Genomic DNA, 21,807 nt, shown 5'->3' with positions numbered 1-21,807 from the left:
CAGAGTAGAATTTAAAATCCTTCTTCTCACATACAAATCCCTTCATGATCAAGCTCCTTCATACCTTAAAGACCTCATAGTACCATATATCCCAGTAGAGCACTTTTCTCTCAGAGTGCAGGTCTACTTGTGGTTTCTAGACTTTCCAAAAACCCAGTCTGGGTTCAAAAGGCAGACAAAGCTTTTAGTCAGGACTCTGTCAAGGGTCCCTGAACTATCCCTTAGTTAGGATGCTATGACTGCCAGGGGACTTCCCATCATGCACCTAGCTCCTCTCCTCTCTCCACTTTACTCTGGCCATACATTTATGTGCGACCATTGAATGTCACTGACTTTGTGACTTCTCTGTGTCCTCTTTCTTTCCCTCTGCATGTATTCCTGGTCCTGGAGCTGTAGATTGTCGATGTGCAGTTACTGGCTCCACATGCATCACTTTGTATGTTTAATGGGTGAGCCGTTACACTTTTTTTGCAACTGTATCCAAGGATTTCCCCGAACATTTCTTTCTTACTTGGGACTGTCCTGTATTGGCACCGCCCAGCAGGCTGCATCATCACCATCCGGCCCGGTCTGCCCAGCTTCCCCGCTGAGGTCACAGCAGCCCTCCCCCCATCACGCACCGGCAAGACACCGGAGCGCTGAGATAAAAGCTGGAAGTACAGGTCCAACCACCTCAGTCCGAGAGACACATCCCAAAGAGCTCAGACAGCTCCACTGCAAAGACACCGAGAGGATTTCATATCAGGGTAAGAGCATTTTCCTTTGTTGTTGGCAGTCGCGCTTCAGCTCCATCCGGATTCTGCAGCAGGCTGTGGTCTGCTGCTGTAACTGCTCCTCTTGCTTTTCACTCTGATCTGTGATTATCTGAGGTTGTAGAGCAGGACACGCTTAGAAAATGATGTATGTTATATCAATATTTAGCACAGACCATTTGGGATTTTGGAGTCTGCTGAATCGAATATTCTGCAGCAGGTTGATTACACTATTATTACTATGGCAGTATGTCATGATCACTGCATATACATAGACTGATATTGGCTCTTATTAGACAACAAAAGTGAGTAATCACATCCCGTTCATTTTATTGCTAGTCAGCAAAAACAATAGCATGAGAAATATATAGGAATAAAATAGGGAATAAACATTTGATGCTGTGTGTCAACCTGTAACCAATAACTCATTCATCTTGACACACGTGACTACAGCAGACAGTGGATGCTTGTATTGAGTCATTTGTAATTGTAGGGTTAAAGCAGTAGCATCGTCCTTAAACTGGGATGACACATAGAGTAAGCTGTGATGAAGTGAAACTGTGATTTTGAACTATCTTGTGCCTGCTCATTTATTTCACAACCCAACATTTGCTCACTCTGACTTCACCAGTTCTATATTTACTTCTTTTGTCCACATCCACCTGTTAATCCTGGGGATATGCTGTTCAAACTCCCCACAGTACAGCAAACGCTCACTTTCCATCCTCTAAGGATAAGCATGTTCTGTTACTAAGGTCACATCCTTTCTCCCTGAGACTCAAGATCACAGCGTTCTGTGGCTGCTTTTCCAAAAGTTACAGCAACATTGTGATTAGGTTTTCTGCTGCTGGACTTGGTATGATACTACGCATATGTGTGTGTATGTCTTTCAGTATGTGTGTATAGTGTGTGCAGACCTGCACAGCATCAGTGCACAGGCTCTTATCAGGCTAATGAGCTGGAGTTGCGTCTAACCTGGCACTGGAACGCTCCTCCCTGACACTGCTCAGCACTCAGATTGTGCAGCGTGCTGACACTCTTCAGTGCTACATGTTGAGCAAACGAAGAGTTTGTATCAGTATCTGCATTCCCGGCAGTGTGGTCATCTGGGTTTGTGCCTCACGCTTATGTCTGTGACTCATGGGATCAGCCGTTTGATCTTAAAGCTTTAGGTTATTTCAGGATCAGACTTCGAGAACAATGGCTGGTTAAGCAAGATGAATATATGGGGAGTGAATAATTAATTATGGGCTGCACCTCAACCAGTTTCACTAGAATCACTAGAAGCCCCTTTTCATATCTTTCTGATTAAATGTGAGGGTTGTATCTTCATCTAATGGCCTCAATTTTGGTTCTAAATCCTATTAAAGTCTCCATCTGTGGTGACTCAGGACTACTCACAGTCTTTCTGCTGACCTGTGGGATTTGAGTTCTTCTCCCTCCACTTTTTTGCCCTTCTCCTCTTTCTCTCTGCTTTCTTTGCTTTAACCATCCTTTTCACGTCTTATGCTAAATTACCTCCTGAGTTTACAGTACATCCATTTTTAATGTCAACACCTGCCTGTTGTGCCAGTTTCATTTGACCTTATCAGCTTAAGTTTCTTTCTGATAAGGAAGACGAGGAAGTTCAAGGCTTCTAATTGTGCAGGACAGTTGGGAGCTGCAAGACAACAATACAGCTCCTTGTTCTGCGGGACTTTACAGAGCTACATCACAACTGGTTTTCTAAAGCAGGGCTGTAATCCACCCTAGTAAAGAATGAATAATGCCTTTCTAGGGAGCTTACTTACTAATATGACAACACGTCACAACATATAATCAGCATCGTGCACAACCAAACCCCTTTAAATGACAGAACAATGACTAGACAGAAACTACTGTAAAGGTTGACTAGAGGTTTAAGGATGGTAGCAGGTCACTGACACTGCCTGTCAGCTCTGATGTGAGAATGGGAATAGTGTTTACAACCCAATCCCACAAATGTCGAGCTGTCTAAGAAATATAGCAGAGGAATCAACCTCAGAAAAGTGGCACAGTGCTCACTCTAAAGGTGTTTCCTCTGCCAGTTCCTCCACTGGTTCCCAGTGTGGGCATCCACCCATGCTATGTGATTCTGGTGGAAAGAAAGGAAAAGTAACCTCAGAACCATAATTTGAACTTCACAGGCAGATGCAACTATGTTCGCTACATGCAGTCTAAGCATTTTCACCATTTTAGAGAAGAATCTCTCACCTCTGACCCTTACAACCTCAGTGTACCGCAGTCATTACACATCCTCTCTCAAGGTCCAATGATAAATTCTTTTAAATAAACTGAAGCTGGACACTAAGAGGAAATGAACAATGTGGTGGTGGAAAACCATGTAATTTCAGCATTGGACAAAAATTGTGTGCGTGTGTGTGTGTGTGTGTGTGTGTGTGTGTGTGTGTGTGTGTGTGTGTCTGTGTGTGTGTGTGTGTGTGTCTGTGTGTGTGTGCATGTGTGTGCGAGTGTGTGTGTGTGAGTGTGTGTGTGTGTGCATTGCTTGAGTTTTCTCCACTAAAGAGCTGCTTCTTAAAACTGCTGTTACTGTGTGAAACTGCTGCTGACTCACAGTCTGACTGCTCTTACTCCAAAGATGTTTTCATTTATTCCATCCATATTTGACCTACTAACTAGGATGAACTCACACTTTGAGGCTGCATACTTGGTTGTACATGTTCCAACCAACAACAGATTGGGTGTAACAAATACCTTAACCCTGTAAGTGCCAGTGGGACCAATTGCTGTATTTTGCTCCATGTCAGTCAACATCATAAATGGCTGTAACCAATCCCGACAAAAACCTAAATTAAATGCATCTTTTGTGCACATTTTTTTGTTTGAAGCCTGGTAATATAGATCTATACATATGTTGTGAGATTTTATCTGTGTATATGCATTAAGTGTTGTAAGACAGGCCACAAAAACTCAGGCTAGTTGTATTGTGGGAGTGTTGTGGGTACCCAAACTGGGCCTCTGCATGTCAGACACCACAGACTTAAAAAGGGTGGGATACACATATGTTCGTGTCTGATGTGTGTATCTTGGTGTGTGTTTTTGTGCGTGCATGTGTTGATATGCATATATGTGTCCGAAATGCACCGGACCCATATTGGCAGTATTTTAGCAGGAAACACATGTTTTTAGCTGACAGGGCTGGGAAGAGGGGTGGGTGAACAGAGCTGCACAGCTGCACAAAGGAAACAAAAAGGAAACCACTGTGTTGTTGTCACCCTGACTGGGAGGCTCAGTTGGGGGGTTGAAGCACAGGACAACCAGGTTTTTATTCGTTCGAGGCAAGGGCAACTTTCAAAGGACCTTTCCTCTTAATGGTAAGTGTCTGCATGTGAAATGGAATCTGAAAGGGGGTCTTTGTTGCCCTGAGCTATGAACAGAATGAACAGTAAATCTTTGTGTGTAGCATCGAAGATTAGCTCCACATTACTGAGCGCTTTGTGTATGAGTATGTGAGAGAGCAAGTCTGTGTGTGTGTGTGTGTGTGTGTGATTGGCAATAAAGCTGTTCTACCTCACTGATCTGTCACAACACAGCATCGTTTTCTTAGTTCAGTCAACCTCACAAGGTGAGTCAGTGGAGGACCAGTCAACACAGAGGAGGCTAAAAAAACTCAGACAGTGCAGACATGTAGGCATGTTATTTTTTGTTTTATTTTATTTTTTATGCAACTTTGGAGATCTTTAAATTAAGGTAATTTTATAACAATTGTTCAGTGCAACTTTCTTTTTCTTTTCTTTTCTTTTCTTTTCCATTTTGCTCCATTCTCTTGCTGCCCATCCCGTTTCTTTTGTGACTCACATTTACTCACATTTGGCTGAGTAGCAGCAGCTGCTCTCTATATACTGCTTTTCTGCTTATCATCACTTTTTTACAACACAGAAGAGGAAGACGTCTGGTATCAGACATATTGTGGGAATATAAAAAGGGAACAGTTACTTTTTCTGCTCAGTTAGAGTGGGACTGCTGTCAGTATGGTGCACAAACTCTCTGCTGTGTATCGCTGCTGTGTATCGCTGCTGTGTATCGCTCCAGGCGTGTCTGATGTGGTGGTTAGTGTCTAATGTTTGGCATCTGCTTCCTGTTTATCCACAGCGGGAAATAAACAGATGAATTATGATAATGGATTGTTTGTATGGTATGTATGTGTAAATAAAGTGAAGACGTAGGTTTGTAGGAGGAATGTGACAAACAAAGCAAATGAGGGATTTAGGACAGTGGTGATATTATAAATGGAGCACAGACTTTTCTCTCAGTTGGTCTTCTATCAGACTGATCTGTAAACACTGTTAAAACACCCTCTCTGGTTCAAGTTGAATCAATGCAGCTTTAAGAAACTAGAATTGACCTCCAATTACCCACAGGTCCCATTTCCTCCCTTCACCCCGAAGGGTTGGAGGTTTACAGAGGCAGGGAAGGGATAAAGGAAGGAAACTGAACAGAGAAATTGTACAGCTGGGAGAAGAGGACCATTGTTGATTGTTTCTCTGCCATTCATGGCTCAGAATTAATGAAAGATTGATGATAGAAGATTTACACAGACATAAAACAATGAAATAACTTGAATTTTTCCAAGTCACAAACTGTTTATATGTGTTTATGTCAGTAATAATTGATCATTTATGAGTTTTATGTTATATTATGTTGTCATATTGGTAAACGGCTTGATAAAAGTATGTTATTATTGATGCATCCAAACTGAGCTTATTTGTAAAGTGAGCTGTGTCTAATATATATTTATATTCTACTTCCAGCAAATTGAAGACCAAGACTTGAGACTTGAGTTATCATGACCCAATTACTTGGAACTTTAATGCTCTTCTCTGCTCTCTGCTGCCTCCTAGCAGACAAGGTAAGAAATACATCCTTGTCCCGAAAGTTGGTCTTGCCTGCTTCAGTCTAATTATAAACTATTTTAGTTATTGTGGTTTGTAATTCATTTGAATGATGATTCATTTTTCTGAAATAACTTGTTGGTTGTGCCTCAAGCTGCTGAACAACATCTGAAATACAAAAACTATAATAGTATTATTATTATTATTATTATTTATTTGTTTTAATCCTATTTTGAAAAGTATAGCTCATAAAGTTATTGTCCTGCAGCCAACTCGCAAGTCTCTGTGGTGTTACTGAATGTAGCAACAGTAATGATAGCTAAATGCTGAATGGGATGGATTACCTACTGCATGTGAAGCATGTATTAAGGCTCTGCAAGTTTATTTTCACTGTATCCTGAAGAATTGAAATAAAATCACTGGCTGCCTGTTTTGGAAACCAACACCACGCAACCAGTCCCCATGCACTGCTACTCTGTGTTTAACATAGCTTTTCTATTGCAGGTGGAGCTGTTCCGCACTAAGAGAGGGACACGTTTTTACAGAGGTGAGCCTGACAGGCAGCCAGCTAGACGGACGCTTTTTATCGTTCATTTCCAGAAGTCACTACCATCCTTGTCCTCGTCATCTTAACATCCTTTTAACTTTCATTATCTAAGTGTTCCCCTCTTTTTTTTAGCCTTTGTGTTTGCTCGTACATGTTTACAGTGATTAAGTTTTCTGTGTGCCTTACTGTTTGATTGGCTATATGCTTAATATTTTTTGATGTGTGTGTGTGTGTGTGTGTGCGTGCTTTCTCAGCGCATTGTGTGGATAGTGAGACATCAGCAGTGCGCGGTTCTGGGGACACTTGGCTGCGATGGAGGGGAAAGCGTGTGGAGTATTGCCGTTGTGCAGGAGGACAGCAGTATTGTCATGTTGTGCCCGTCACCAGTGAGTGTGACATGGATGCATGGACATCCAAACACATAGCTGACTGCCTTATATATAAGCTTGTGTTTGATAATTTACCAATTGCTTGCCTGCCCTTACTGACCTGTCTTTTATTATGACTTCACTTTACCTCTAACTTTCTGTCACAGCTTCACATGATTATTTTTTCTTGGCTATCTTCACTCATATGTCCAGCTCCCTGCGACTTCATTGCATACAAATGAAGAGCTATTGGGTTTCTATATTTTTTAGTGGGTGTAGTTTAGTCTGAATTACATTTGCCAGACTAACCCTCATGCGCACTTTCACCCCCATTGACGAACTCTGTGGAGCATGATTTCCCCTCCCTTAGACAAATTCTAACCACATTTTTAGTCTGCCAAACTGTACCATCTGTGAGCTCATACCACTGGGGCTGTGTGGGGTGTTGTTGCAAACACTAACCTTTAGGAAATGTTGAAATAATAAATGACAAACCAGAGTGGCTTAAAATGGCATAAGACCAGTTCTTCTCTACAAAGAAATACTTGGCAAGGTGTCACTTTTTTAAACGTAGAGCTGTAAAGATGTTAGAGCCAGACAAACCTTTGTAAACTTTATTGCCAAGTATGTAGGACACAAGAATTTGACTCTGGTGCAGTGGCTCTCAGTGTGGTTGCTGGGAGTCACAATATATACACAATAAGAAATAAATCTAAGTAGAAAGAAATAGGTTAAATGATTAGTCAAACTGTTTGTGTGCAGTAGAACTGGATGACATATGACTGAATGACTGACTAACTGGCTCTCTGTCTCTGTCAGACTGCTACATGTCCCAGTGTTATAATGGAGGAACCTGTAAGGAGGCTGTGTACTCTTCAGACTACATTTGTCAGTGTCCTTCAGGATTCACTGGGAACCAGTGTGAGATCAGTAAGTAGACCACAAACTTTAATGTAAACTCATCTTATTTTCATTATTTAACCTGATGTTTCTATAAAATTACAGAAAACATATGTGTCATGTTTTTGTCCATAACCCAGATTTAAAAGAGAAGTTGCAACAACTATGTCTAGTATTTGTGTATTTTTGGTTTAAAGCAACTACCCAGCCGTGTCCATAACAGGCTGGCCAATGACACAAATGATCTACCACCTTGTTAATAGCTCTTGATAAGGTCACAGTCTGTGTGACTCATATTGAGGTGTCATGGGCCTGTGTTCGAGAGAGGAGGAGAGAAATCCTAAATGATGGAAAGACATTCTGGGGTATGGATGTTTTTGTTTCTGGGGGCGACTTTTTGAGGCTTTAGAGACACCGCGCCCTCTCAGTGGGACAATTATACAAATCCCAAATGATTCCAGCAAAACAGTAATGAGTTACAGTGGTCAGACTCAATGAATCTAATTGCATTTACAATCATCTTAGTTCATATTTGGTCTTTGTTTAAACCACTAATTGGAAAACTACTATATAAATGCCATTAGGACCCAGAATGTCTTATATAAGAAATAACAATTTATTCATAATTTGAATTTTTTCAGAGTCAATAAAAATCCTTTATTGTGTCACAGTAAATGAAATAGTTTAATTATTAGAGTGATATCTGTCTCATACTACTCATACATACTGTCTCGTCCGACAGACACCAATGAGAAGTGTGTCGTGGGGAAGGGTGAAGCGTACCGTGGCACATGGAGCATCAGCCATTCAGGAGCAGAGTGCATCAACTGGAACTCTCTGGCTCTGAGAGGACGCAAGTTCACAGCTCGAAAAGTGGACGCCAGCAGTCTTGGATTGGGCAATCACAACTTCTGCAGGTACAGTGTATGACCAGTGTTTTGCTGTGAAGCAGCTGTAGGTCTTGACTGCAAACATCATAATGCTCTTACAATTTAATCACACGGTGGTTCTGACTGTCCAGAACCCATTTACTACAAAACTGAAACAAGTCACCAAGTCCTCTGAATATACCAGCAGGTCAAAGTCTAGAGAGCAGGTAGAAAACAGGGAAAAGCTCAAACACCAGGGATTATGAGCTGACAAAGAATATAGTGGGTGGTAGTCTTATAAGAGACAAAATAGGTTTAGGATCTGGAACTAGTGACTTGGTATGTAAATAAACAGACACATTAATATATTTACTCATTGTTCTTCATTTTCCCATCAGGAACCCTGACAACGACAGCACTCCCTGGTGTTACACCTTCAAAGGCACTCAGATTATCTGGGAGTTTTGTTCCTTGCCCAAATGTAAAGAAGGTACAGCTTTACAAAAACCTGATGCATAGCAAGCTAGAAATACTAAGAATTAAGCAAATTGCTTAAAATATTTGGTTTCCCTGTGTGTTTTGGAGCAGATAAGTACCAAGAATGTGTTCTGGGCTCTGGTCAGTCATACAGAGGCACAGCATCTGTCACTAAAAGTGGCTCTCGCTGTCTCCCATGGGACTCGCCTGTTGTCAAGCGCAAACACAACAATGCGTGGAGATCTGATGCCTTGGAGCTGGGACTGGGCAGCCACAGCTTTTGCAGGTAGAGACCCCAGCACTCAAAACATGGTCAAACTAAATACATAGGAACCTAATACATAACACAGATGCACAACATAAACATAATACAAATATGTCAGAACATGATCGAACACAATAACTTTCACTGCATTTCTTCTTCCTTCGTCCTACAGGAATCCAGACGGTGATGCAGGCCCATGGTGTCACACCTACAGGAACATGCAGCTGACATGGGAACTGTGTGACGTACCTAAATGCTGTGAGTTCTCCATTTTTCCATGGTTTGTTTTGCAGAAATGTTGAAGTAAGATCATATTCACTGAAGTTGGAAGTATAGGAAGTAACATTTTCTGTGACTCTTTTTTAGCGAGACGTCCATCTACCATTACCACTCTCGGCCCTCGGGCCCCAACCACTAACAACAATAACAGAGGTAGTACATCCTGACAGCCAATGAAAATCACACACAGTCCAGTTCCTCTGATGTGTTGGTTGTGTTGTAGTTATACTGTTATTTACCCATCATCCTCTCCTCTCTGTAGGAAAATGTGGCCTGCGTGTAGATAACTCTCTGAATCGCCCGACTTATCGCATCCTTGGGGGCAGAAAGAGCGACATCACGGAGCAGCCATGGCAGGCGGTTATTAATGTTTACCAGGCCCGTTACAGACAACACTTTTACCGATGTGGAGGAGTCCTCATTGACTCCTGCTGGGTCCTGACTGCTGCCCACTGCTTCGACAGCAGGTAGGAATGACTCACATACTTTATGTTTGCACACACAAAATGTGCAATTTAATATGCAAAATACCAACACATTCCTTATCTTTTTCAGCGATAAAGCAGAAAAATTGCAAGTGATTATGGGAAGAACGTTTCGGAAAGAGAATTCAAGCAGTGAGCAGATTTTCAACGTCGAGAAGTATTGGATCCATGAGAAATATGACAATGAAATATATGACAATGACATCGGTAAGTGAACATTTGAAGAGACAATGGTCATTTAGTTTTTATTTACTTTTCATATAATATATTTCATATAATTCACATATATCATCCAGAGGTCTGATTTTTCTAAACTATAATACAGCATTTTACAGCAAATTACTCTTCAGTCTTTCACAGTATATTCCCTCTGATCACTATCCACTTGCAGCTCTCTTGAAGCTGAAGACAGATGTTGGCATCTGCGCTATAGACTCTCCTGAGGTTCTTCCAGCGTGTCTGCCTGATCCTGGCCTGGTGCTGCCCAGCTTGACTGAGTGTGAGATCTCAGGCTATGGAAAAGATGAAGAATGTAAGTAGAAATCACGCCTGACTCATGGTGGTGTCTAGTTTTGCATGGCTACTGTTGTGGCAAATGTACGTGATAAGCGAGTTACTTCACTGGCCAGCAGAGGGAAGCGTTAGCAAATGTTTCCACAAACCTTTCATCGCTATACCTTTGGATAAGAGGTGCTAATGTGAACACTCTGCACAGTTTCTCCAGAGTACTCAGAACGCGTTAAGAGAGGTTATGTTCGCCTTTGGCCTGATGAGCGCTGTGTCCCAGATGTGCTGTCTGGACGCCCAGTGACCTCTAACATGCTGTGTGCAGGTGACACTCGAAACCTGGACGATGCCTGCAAGGTGAGAACGCCTGGACTTATGCACTTAACTCCCTCCTTAAATCAATGCCAATGACAGTATTTAATCTCATTTTTCTTTAATCTCTTTTGTCTCTCTCTTCTTTTCTGCTTGAACGCTACAGGGAGATTCTGGTGGCCCACTCGTCTGTCAGAACAAAGGCAAGATGACGCTGATGGGTGTGATCAGCTGGGGTGATGGGTGTGGGCAAAAGGACAAGCCTGGGGTTTACACCCGTGTCACCAATTACATCAACTGGATCAATGGCAAAATTAAGGCCAACCCAGTCTAAAGTAAAAGAGACTGCAAGGTCAAGTTGTTGATGACCATGCCCACACTGTACGTTAAATTCACAGGACTCTGTTCAGAGCTTGTTTCTTTGTTGATAGAGATCCAAAGTGAAGTTGAGTTGTCGTGTTCAAAGTTTTCAGTTCCTTACTGAGCTAAATGCGACAGTATAAATGGACTGAAACAAAGAACAAACTCTTTCCTCCTTCTGGGCCATCTTGCTCTGGATAATATTTTTGCCTTGCCATGTACTGTATATAAGGTTTTCATGTGGTTGCTCAGTCTTGACATGAAACTGGAGGTTCAGGCAGTGAAATGTATATGGAAAAATAGTGGTATATTGTTGTCCCTGGCTGGTGTTGTGCTGGTTTATATGAAGACCTCACCGTGGCAGACTGCTGGTCAGTAGCATGTTCAGTCCCAGAGGATAGCCACTTAGCACAGGTGTTTTATTTGCACAGACCAGGAAGTCACGGAAATGTTTTTGTCACCCCAAAGTGTATTTTCTCAGCACATTTTGTACAAAGACTGTTACAGACTATCTTCTCGAAATGAGGAGACATTGCCTTAATTATTTTAACATTTTGTTCATATCTTTACTTTGGGGCTTGAGGGTTCCAGGTCTTCAATTAAACCACAAAATGTATCTGCTGGTTCAGAATCTGGTCACCTTTGCAGTTTCACGTTTGTTTGTTCCCTGCAGCCTTGGAATAGATTTGGACAGGTGGAAGAAGGAAACCCAGACCTGTTCAACAAACCAAGTCTTGTTTGTTAAGCTTCAGGGTCGAGGAAGATCAACATCACACATGTTCTCACGATACTTTTGTATGTAATTTCCACAGCACTTCTCCACCAGGCACCTGGGTTGAGCCCAGCATGTAAATAACATTTATATTGTCTGACTGGTGATTTAATGACTGCAAAGCTTATTAAGCTTACTTTGTTCTGTGACAGATTTTCAAGGGAAACTGATTTTTAGATCTTTTGTACTAATTTAATATTTATGTGTATTTTATATGCCTTTATAAAAACTTAGATTAATAATGTAATTGTCACTGTCATTATAACCACAATAAAGATTTTTGGAATAAATATCTATGCTTCATCCTTTTTCACCTTGTTCACTCTCACCTGTAAATTTGTGATAGATGTGTTACACCATGACAGTGTCAGGATTAACAGGGTTTCAAAAAAGCTGAGCCTCTGAACGAAATTAAGTTTTATCTCATTCATGCATCATGAATGATGAGACTTTAATGGGAGGAGTTTAATGGATGTTTACAATTTTAAAGGTGTACAATAGAGGACTCTTTCTTTTTAATGCTCTCTTCCTTCTTAATGACAGCTTATTCCTATAAATATAAAAGAGATGTTATTTAGCAGCTGTAGCAAACCACTGAGCTGGTTATGAGCCCAACAGCAATAGGGAAATGTGGAGCCGTGTTTGATGTGTACAGTGAGTGCAGCTCATTTAAAGGCAGAGCGGTCGGTGAGGTAGTCTGTCTGGCACAGGTAGGAAATGCAAATAAGTGCAGTTAGAGCTGCTCTTCACATTCTCTCTGTATCGCTCACTGTTAGTCTTTAAAGCCATTTGCATCCAAGAACCGAAACAACACTTCCTCATGACTTGAGCTGTGAGTCTCAACCCCAAACCAAGACCATGGTAAAGTACAGTTTTATTTTCGTAATATTTGGGTTTACAGTCTTATACATGTGGGTGGAGTGAGAAGGAAGTGAACAGGTGTCGGTGATACAGTTTTAATGCTGTAGCTACCAAGTACTCAAGTTTCACGTTATCTTTATATCAGTGTTTTTTCTTTCTTTTCTAAATGTGTGACTTATATGATGGCAAATACACTGTTAAAGTTTTTAATGCGTGAGAAAGTACCTTAACAATGTTTGGAGAGAACATGAAAGCAACTACACCTTTATACAGTGTTTGTCTGTAGCCTGTCAAACTTCATATTTAGCTTCTAAATGTGGGATTTGAACTACATTGTTTGAAATGAGGTAGCCTGCTTTTCATACCAGTGCTACTCTCACTTTCAGTAAACATGACCATGTGGTAGTTTGTGCTGTTGTTCACTCAAAGATGGTGCTGGAGTTCAGTCTGCAACCTTTCAGGTTTCAAGGAAAGTTTAATTATAATTTTAATTCTCTGTATGTTTTTTTACGCTCACAAATATCTCAGAGGTTTGTGTGAATCAGAAAAAATTGGATTTCATGTAACCGTGAGAATATAGTTGGACATGTTAAGTTCAATTTTCATGCTGGATAACATGCAACATACATGGATACCATCATGTACAGTAGAAGTGTTATCTAACTACACAAGTATTTCTGGGTGGGGTTATGGTAACACAAAAAGTGTCTGGTGACACTCTTGGTGTCTGGTCTGGTTCAATTTCAATTTCTCTTCATCTAGAGGCACCAACACTATGTGGAACCTGCAGAGCAGTGTGGACATAATCTTTAAGTCAGTTTTGGTCCTAACCAACAACTGAATGAGCCAACAATATATCTTTGTTGAGTATAAAAATATCTATATTGTTTATTTTGATTCATATCTGCTTGTTATAGAACAGATAGGTTATTTTTGTTGTGTGAGCAGTGGAGCAGTTGCGTGATACCGTCATGTCCTTGTTTGCATCAGATTTCTTTTTCCTTTTTCCCTCCTGTTTGCTGTCTGGGCCACTGACAATATGTCTCACTGAGACTTTACAGGTGGTTTGAAAGTTTTGCATCAGAGACAAATTATAGCAGGTAGCATTTCAGCTTATGGTTGACACAAAGGGGAGTGTTGTCACTTAAACTGCAGATGTTACCGTGTGAGGTAAATTCCGAAATAACACTACAGGAAGGTACTTCTCATTATCTTTCACCTGCTTCCCATTTATCAGTAGAAAATTAGGGCAATCAATGGTTTTCTGACATTCTGTGTGACAATATGTGTGAGAGATAGAAACTATATAGTCTCCCTCTCTGTTGATATATAACCATTCACTTTACATCAACACTTCCTCTATGGTTGCTTGACACTGAGCTACTCTCGCTCCACTTCCTGATTTTATCTCCACCTCCTCATTACAACCTCAGGCACGTCCCTGCAGATGAACATTTCTGTGATTTCACTGGTAAAATTGAATAAACATCTGCTTCAAAACAAAATGAATTTAAGATGAACCACCACAGTAACCAGAAGTCATCAAAATACCATCATAGAAATAAGATTCACAAGGATGAAACCAGGTACAGTGAGAAGAATCAAACTGTGTGAAAATGAAATGAAAAGTAGTGATAGCAGTGTGGAATTAGAACAAATGGAACAAATAGAAATTGTAAAAATGTAAAAAAAAAAGACATGTAAGCAAAATGTTACTGTTATTTTAATGTGAAAATATATATCTAAGCAGGATGTATATTGCATTGTTGCTATACACGTTTTAAAAACTTTTCTCATACATACATACATACAGCCAGTTAAATACTGTACAAGCTCCTACTTCATATAGTGTTGGGAAGCCTCACAACATATGGATAATCTTAAGAAACAGTAATATATCCTCTATATCTGCTTACATCTACTATAATGTGGTTAGTTAGATGTGGGAGAAACCATGTTTATTGCTGCTTAAAATACTTTTACAGCATAATGCATTAAAATAAAACATTACCTAATACCGGAGGTGTTTTTCACAGTGGTGAATCACCTCATGCACCAAATAGAGCTCTGTTGTGTTTGTGACCTGCCCAGATAAACAGCCAGTAAATGATTATCAGCCAGGAATGCAGTTAAGAATATCTCTGGGTATTTATGTGAGGTTGTTGTGTTTCAGAGCTTCTTTGGAAAACTGAAGAACCTGTAAGTATAATCAAAGCACTGAGTCCTCATTGGTTTTGTTGTTAATGTATTATGCATGAAACGCAGTGAATGGTACTGCAGTTTCTCATTTCTCATTTTGCCAACAGACACAGTGGACCTCCAGCTCCGCCCAGGAGAACGGGTAAAATTTAACCTGAAATGAGGAGAAACATGTCTTTGAGAAACACGTGTCTTCGTGCATGTATGCCACCGGATTATCTGTCTGTCTTTTTTTCTAATCTGTTTCAGAGAACAATGAAGAGTTTGAGTGGCCACAGGATGAGTTTGTGAGTAGAAATTCAAAAAGTATTTTTTTATCCACATATTGGTAAAGGTGCTACACGTGATATTTGAAAGCTTCTATTCTTCTACTCCAACATCTCAGAATGAATGTGGTAATAACTGTTTTCCTAAAAAAAAAAAGACAAGCACGCACATCTAAGCAGTGTGGTTATAATATATTCTTCTGGCAGGATGATGAGGAAGCGGACACGTATGAACCTCCGCCCTGTTATCGTTCGGCTGTGACAGTCCCACAAAGACAAGTGGAGGAGAATGTTTATCTGGGTAACACTGCTGCACTGACTCATTACCTCGGATAGTGTATAAACAAAACTAACGTTTGGCCCTAAAATTATGTCAATTGATGTCACTTTTTGCAGAGAGGACATCCCAGCTTCCACAGAGGCAGACTGTTCCACCACCAAGGCTGGGAAACCTCCTGGTAACTTGTGTGTGTGTCAAGACACTTTAAAATGTTTTAGGAATTTGTATTTATCCTAATTAAAGAACCTCTCCTCCAGAAACCTGATTTCTGCTGTGAATCCAACACCAGAAAACGTGAGTGTTTATTTGCAGCTACACAGTAAACAGTGATGTTGCTTATTTAGCGTACAATCTACCTTTCTTCACCTCTTTAACCATTTAATGTCATTCAACTACACCTTCTCCCTCCCAGCACCTGAGGTAGACAGAAATGAGAAGCCTGGGAGGAAAAAGGTGATGCCTCCTCCACCTGTCCGGTCTTCTCCTGCTCCAGTCGCTGCATCTAGCACTGAGGAAGGTGCAGTAATCACTTCTGCCCACACAAATAAACCTTTTTTTTTTTTTTAGAAGTAATTCACCAGCTTGTAAATGATTATTAACAAAAAGGCAAATATTTGATTTATATATCATGTGTTATTTACAAAACTACATTCATTTGATAAACCCATGCCATTAAAGATTTTGCATTTGCAAGCTGAACTGGGTAGCTACTGTTGAGTGAAGCACAAGTGCCATCTTCTGTAGAGCCACTGAGCTACAACCTTGAGTGCCTGAGACACTCAGACAGTGTAATCACCACTCTGCACCATAGATGCTGCCTCAGTGTCACACTGTCTCACCTCACTAGACACATATTTTCACACCCTGTGGCTTATCTTCAGGGCAAAAGTCATGAGCTGTGCAGCTGAGCTCTCACTGTGATCACATCTCTGTATTAAAATGATTTAACACCTCAAACATTTAAAGATAATCTAACTAACCATAATACTGGAGAAGTGGATAGACAGTAAAATTACCGGTACTGTCTACTTTATTTAATAGTGTAGTCACAAACACATTCAGGAGCCTTTGCACACAACAGCAGAGATCACTGCTTGTATTCTCTCTCTGTATTTCAGATGTGTATCTGGATCCAAATGAAGAACAGGTGAGTTTAACTTGCTGACTTTATTCGTTTTTCTTTGTGTGATGGGTCAAGGGACATGGATCTTCATGTGTGCAAGTTTCCACCAGATACCAGAGCAGTTGCTATTTGTAAAACTAGTGAGCTGGATAAGCAGGGACAGTGGCTGGACAACTTGGCAGCCAGTGGTATTCAGATAAACCTGCTGGGCCAATCCTGGATTACTGAACAGGACTACCATGCACAGGTTCAGAGGCCCAAAGTGTCACAGTATCTGTTTGAAGTATTTTTGAACATCAGAGAGCTCAGTTTGTACTGATTCCAATTAACCTAGGCTTTTAAAATGTTAGATTCAGCAACTCAGGTTTTCTGATATTTGAATGACCCTGACAGTCTCTCTCCATCTCCACTGTAATTTCAGCTAAGTGTAGAAAATACCCCAAAAGGCATGAAATGACTGCACACAGCATCTCTTTCAGTCTGAGGCTCTTGCATCCTTAGGACTGAGGAAGGGACACTGATATCATACCTGTGCCCAGGATGCAAAATACACTAATCAGCCATAACAATACGATCACCTGTCATGTAGATACCAATGTAGTTTTTCTCATTCTCAACCTTTTGAACAAAGATTCGGACAAAATAGAATCGTTTTATTTTATTTTAGCAGGTAAGGCCCATTGAAATGAAAACCTCTTTATGACTGGATGGTACCTGCTCAGTCAACTCTAGACTTGATAAATGTGCTCTAATGTACATATTATCATGATTTTGCTTTTCAGGAAGATAATGATGACCTGTATTTAGAACCAGCAGAAGGTAGGTTGCATCACCCTTCACTCAAACACACTCTGGAATATTAAAGAGAAATAAGTTGCATGAACATCCACAACATTTACTTGAACAACTTCAAGTTAAAGACAAACAGATTCCATTTCCAGATAAAAGGGTAATAAAATGTATGATTTCCTTTTTCCGTGCTCCTCAGCTTGTTCTCCTCCCTTGTGTTCACCAATGAGGATGCTTCCATCTCCTAAGATGGCAGTTCTTCCTTCTCCCAAACCTGCGTAAGTTCACCTTAAACCAGAACCAAAACAGCTTTCATCCTACTTCCTAACCAACACGGTTATTGTACATGCAGTAACCTGAAATAACCTGTGATAAAATCTGCATAGCTTCATGCTCTGTGTCCCATCAAACAATGAAGCCATTTTGTTGTTGCAGCCAAGTTGTGGTAGATATATTGGTTGTATTATACAGTAAATTCATGGTACTTAAAATGCAATTAAATTAAAATTCTCTCTATCTGCAGGATAAAGCCGCCTGTTCCCAGAGCCAAGTCTGTGAGTGTGTCTATTCATCTTGGTGCTTTTGTTATTTCCTTATGCTAAACTCTGTCAAGTGATTGAATCTAAATTACAAATCATTCTTGTTCTGAATTATCTATTTCCCACATAGGAAATTAAGCTCAACTTGGCAGTGTGACACAGCAGTAACATTAATTTTCTTCCTTTCAGAATTCACTCTTGCCTTCCCTGAATGAAACAAAAACAGGTACAGGTACACTTTAAAACCAGATAAAATATTAGTACAAACCACATCCAAAAGAAATGATGATAAAAAAGCATCTATCTTGCCCCCTGTAGCTCCTCCAGTTGAAGCAAGACGTGCCACATTTCCTACCAAACTCCCTCCACCAACTCCTACTGCTAAGCCTCCTCTTCCTGCAAACCTGAAAGACACTAAGTCTGGGTAAGAGGTGAAGGACACAGACAGATTTTTATGGCAGATAAAATATTTATTAAAAGTGATTAAACTGCAACAATTCATCCCCTGCTTGAGTTTGCAGTTGAGCCCATCTGAAAGTGCGTACATATATCAGAAATAAATTCACTGTATAACATTCCTATCTTTATTCCAGCCCTCCAAATCCTCCTATGGTGGACACTAAGCCTGTGGGTAAGCTCACATTTTTCAAAAAGAGATTTTTTTTTTCTTGAGGAATGACTGTGAATAGTTGGGGGTCTGTTGAATCTTTTCCTTTAATATAAACCAAACATTGCATGAATTATAGCCTACTTGTTTTTAACTGCCTGACTGTTGGCAAATTCAGATTTCCCAACTTTGTACTTGAAACATAACATGTTTTCTGCCTGCTTTAAGCCTCCTCAGGTGGTATGAGGGCAGCCAGACAATCTGGGAATGAGGTACTCCTCCACTCAGAGAATCTAATATCAGTTAGTGAGCACTGGCTTCAAGAACTTTTATTCATATATACATGTTTATGTCACACACCAGGACAAAGAGTGGTTTGCTGAAGACTGTAACAGAAAGACAGCTGAGGAACTCTTACTGAGGGTCAACAAGGTAAATCCTAAGTTTTACGTGTGAGTCCATGTTAAAATAAACAGCTAATGATGGAGGAGGTTATTTGAACCACAATTAGTTTTTCCAGGGTTTTAGGCAAGAGGGTTGGACAGGTGGTGTGCGTTTATCTACAACACTCAAGGTGAAATGGGTTTCCATAATGTTGTTTTCCAATTTACACCACGTACTCTCACAATATGGTCTTTTTACATTCCCTCAATTCTTTTAGTCCATTCCTCACTTTTATTTTATCCCCTCCTCTACTTTTTTGGCCATTCTCTTATCAAAGCTTCCAAAACATATCTTCTCCAGTCATTTTTGTTTTCCAATTTTCTGTTTTGCACATATTTTCCAGTTTGACATCCATATTTCTGTGTTTTAGGACGGTGCATTTCTCATCCGACACAGCTCAGCCCAGAACAAACACCAGCCGTACACGCTAGCTGTGCTCTACCAGCAGAAGGTGTACAATATCCCCATCCGCTTCCTGGAGGAAACACAAGGCTATGCCCTTGGAAAAGAGGGCAAAAAGAATGAAGAGGTGAGGGCAAATAAGATGGTTTATGGTTTAATAGAAGGGAGTGTAAGGGGAAAGAGGGGAAGAAGGCAAAGAGCAGGATTGTGAAAGAGCTGCATCTTAATAAAAGTTTAAAGCTTTAAGTTTAAGGCATTTACACACCTCTCTCCATTTATGATTCTCTGCTTCTGCCAGATTTTCTCCAGCCTTGATGAAATCATTTCTCACCACAAGAAAAACCAGCTGCTTTTGATCGACAGCAAGAGCCAGGCCAAGCACACTGTGTATTTAAGTCACCCTGCACGCCCTTAAACCTACACTACCACTAGCTCTCTCTTCATTTGTGTGTTTCTGGAGAAATGATGCTCTTTCCTTCAGATCACTGATATTTCAACCTACAGCCAGTAGGCTTTATTACTGATGTTCACAACAAACAGCATGATAAGAGCTTCCCCAGTTTGCAGCTTTGATCTCCATCACTTTGTGCCTCCTGCTCACCTACACAATCATGATCATGTGTGAAGAGATGGGATATATGTCCCATCCATAAAAACACCATCCAAGTCATTTTTATTTCAGTCACAAGTACAACAGATTTTGTGCGTAGCTTTTTCTTAGTTTCATATGTTTTGACAAATATATTGTATGTTGCAGGTGTTGTTTTGGTGTGATATTCCTAGATATTGTACAATACAGATCCAAAGTCAAAATGCACCTGCTTTACTTTGTTTTGATTTTAATGTGGTTTTATCACATAGTCATAGTTTCCTCAGATTTACCAAATCAGTTAACCTAGATCCTAGAACTGTCTCCGGCTCTTTAGTTGGGGTTTCTGTGGTGTGTGTGTGTGGTTTTGTGTAGAGGAAGTACATTATGAATGGTTGATACTCTATGACGTCCTTTGACAAACTAAGTGCATGTTGTAAAATTCACAACTGTGATGGATCCTTGTCAAGTAGGGTCATTGTAGTGAGCTAAGGGTTTGTGGCCTTGTCTGAGACACCAGGATACTGTGTGTGTGTTTGTGTGTGTGTGTGTATTTGTGAGTCTGTGTGTGTGTCTGTCAGTGGCGTCTGTCCAGTGGCGTCTGTCCAGATGCTGGTGGTTACACCTGTTTCCTGTCAGGGTGAAACCGCCTCCTCTGTGGCAAACCATAATTCTTGGGCCTGACAGAATCCTACATGGCAGGATAACGCACATTCAGAAACAAAGAACAAACATCATCCACTTAAATCACTTAAGAAATTACACTGACCGCTTTCATTCACAGGGATATCAACTTATATAGGAATAAAAATGTTCAACTTTTAATAGTTTCCACAGTAATTTTCTAGGTTTCATGGACTAAATCCAGCCTTTAAAATAAGTCAAAAGGTCAAATGATGATCTGAAACATGTTTTTAAGCCATGAAGTTACAATAAAAACGACCATAGTATTTTAACATTCGCTTTTTAGAACAAACCTATTGTGTTTTTACTCTGATGCCAAATATCTAAATTGTATAATCATGTTTCATGGTGGATTTCAGAACAGGCTGAAAAAGCAGCGGCTTGTGCGACGGTAGCTGCTGTATTTGCATACGCCCATGGTGTTAATGAGTGTTAAATAACTTCCTGGAGCCAATGTAATTTGGCACGTGTGTGTGTGTGAGGTCTGTTACAGGATCAGGATAACACACCATCAGTTAAACCTTTTTAACTTGAGATTCAATTTCTTTTAAAACTAGATGCTTTATTTGATAGTTTTTGGCTGGTTTTCCATTTATTGAAAGGCTCCTGGAGAACAAGGGGACTGACTGTTGTCTGTGACACAGAACATGGGAATGCAGCATTATCATATATATGAATGACGTCTGTGATGGCCACATCCTATGTGTAATACTGACACCACATCAGCAGTGCACAGACCTTTGTTGATTCAAAGAAGTATTACTACAAACTGACAGTCTAAAATATTACACAGTCAGACTTAATAGGAAAAGCAGTTCTTCTTTATTTCCATATGAAAATATCCAATGAGTCAGTCTCATCATATATATTTAAATTAAGAGGCCAGAAGGTTTTTTCTTTCTCTTGGCATTAACTCAGACTATTGCATGTCACATGTGATGTTTGTTTTACTGTGAGGAGCAGGATTTTTCACTTGTGCTCACCAGGCTGAGTGAAAACGATGATGTTGACAATGATGAGGATAGAGGGCCAGATGAGGTCTTGTGTAAGTCAAGATCCTGTTTCTGCTCCTTTGAGAACCACTTTGAAGCGTCAGCAGGCCTCTAGGGCGCTCAGCAACGCGTCATCCATGCAACAGCACACTTTTTGGAAAGATCAGCATGTGTGTGATTTTGCAGGATTAATGCAAAGGTGGGGCGTTTGTCACAAGCCTTGATTTCGAAGTTGGTGGGAAGGAAGGGGGAAGGGGCTGCAGCGGAG

The 21,807-nt window shown here is 40.5% G+C and overlaps 2 protein-coding genes across 4 annotated transcripts; both read left to right on the top strand.

Annotated features, from left to right (window-relative positions):
• Positions 1-604: 604 nt before the first annotated feature.
• On the top strand, positions 605-12,007 carry plat (plasminogen activator, tissue). 3 transcript variants are annotated; one of them, XM_026322538.1, is made up of 15 exons: positions 605-746; positions 5,543-5,640; positions 6,128-6,170; positions 6,425-6,556; positions 7,358-7,468; positions 8,181-8,355; positions 8,706-8,797; positions 8,896-9,070; positions 9,222-9,307; positions 9,416-9,481; positions 9,591-9,795; positions 9,884-10,020; positions 10,205-10,345; positions 10,529-10,677; positions 10,799-12,006. In XM_026322538.1, exons 2-15 carry the CDS (start codon positions 5,578-5,580, stop codon positions 10,964-10,966), a joined length of 1,743 nt encoding a protein of 580 aa, XP_026178323.1. In that variant the 5' UTR covers positions 605-746; positions 5,543-5,577; the 3' UTR covers positions 10,967-12,006. The 3 variants fall into 3 exon arrangements, with proteins under 3 accessions (XP_026178323.1, XP_026178322.1, XP_026178324.1); XM_026322537.1 differs by lacking the exon at positions 605-746 and adding an exon at positions 3,948-4,105; XM_026322539.1 differs by lacking the exons at positions 605-746; positions 6,425-6,556 and adding an exon at positions 3,948-4,105 and having other exon boundaries at positions 10,799-12,007.
• A 445-nt stretch (positions 12,008-12,452) lies between these two features.
• LOC113138909 (B-cell linker protein) lies at positions 12,453-20,091 on the top strand. Its single transcript, XM_026321761.1, has 19 exons — positions 12,453-12,625; positions 14,799-14,824; positions 14,932-14,966; positions 15,074-15,111; positions 15,298-15,391; positions 15,487-15,548; positions 15,628-15,664; positions 15,783-15,887; positions 16,489-16,517; positions 17,276-17,312; positions 17,482-17,560; positions 17,806-17,836; positions 18,011-18,047; positions 18,140-18,245; positions 18,415-18,452; positions 18,657-18,700; positions 18,792-18,860; positions 19,243-19,401; positions 19,573-20,091. Exons 1-19 carry the CDS (start codon positions 12,623-12,625, stop codon positions 19,687-19,689), a joined length of 1,146 nt encoding a protein of 381 aa, XP_026177546.1. The 5' UTR covers positions 12,453-12,622; the 3' UTR covers positions 19,690-20,091.
• The last annotated feature ends 1,716 nt before the right edge of the window (positions 20,092-21,807 follow it).

This window comes from Mastacembelus armatus, chromosome 9 (assembly GCF_900324485.2).
Source record: "Mastacembelus armatus chromosome 9, fMasArm1.2, whole genome shotgun sequence".
In the NCBI taxonomy this organism is placed as follows: domain Eukaryota; kingdom Metazoa; phylum Chordata; class Actinopteri; order Synbranchiformes; family Mastacembelidae; genus Mastacembelus; species Mastacembelus armatus.
Note: the sequence above shows the minus strand (reverse complement) of the source record. Positions and strands in the feature narration are given on the sequence as shown.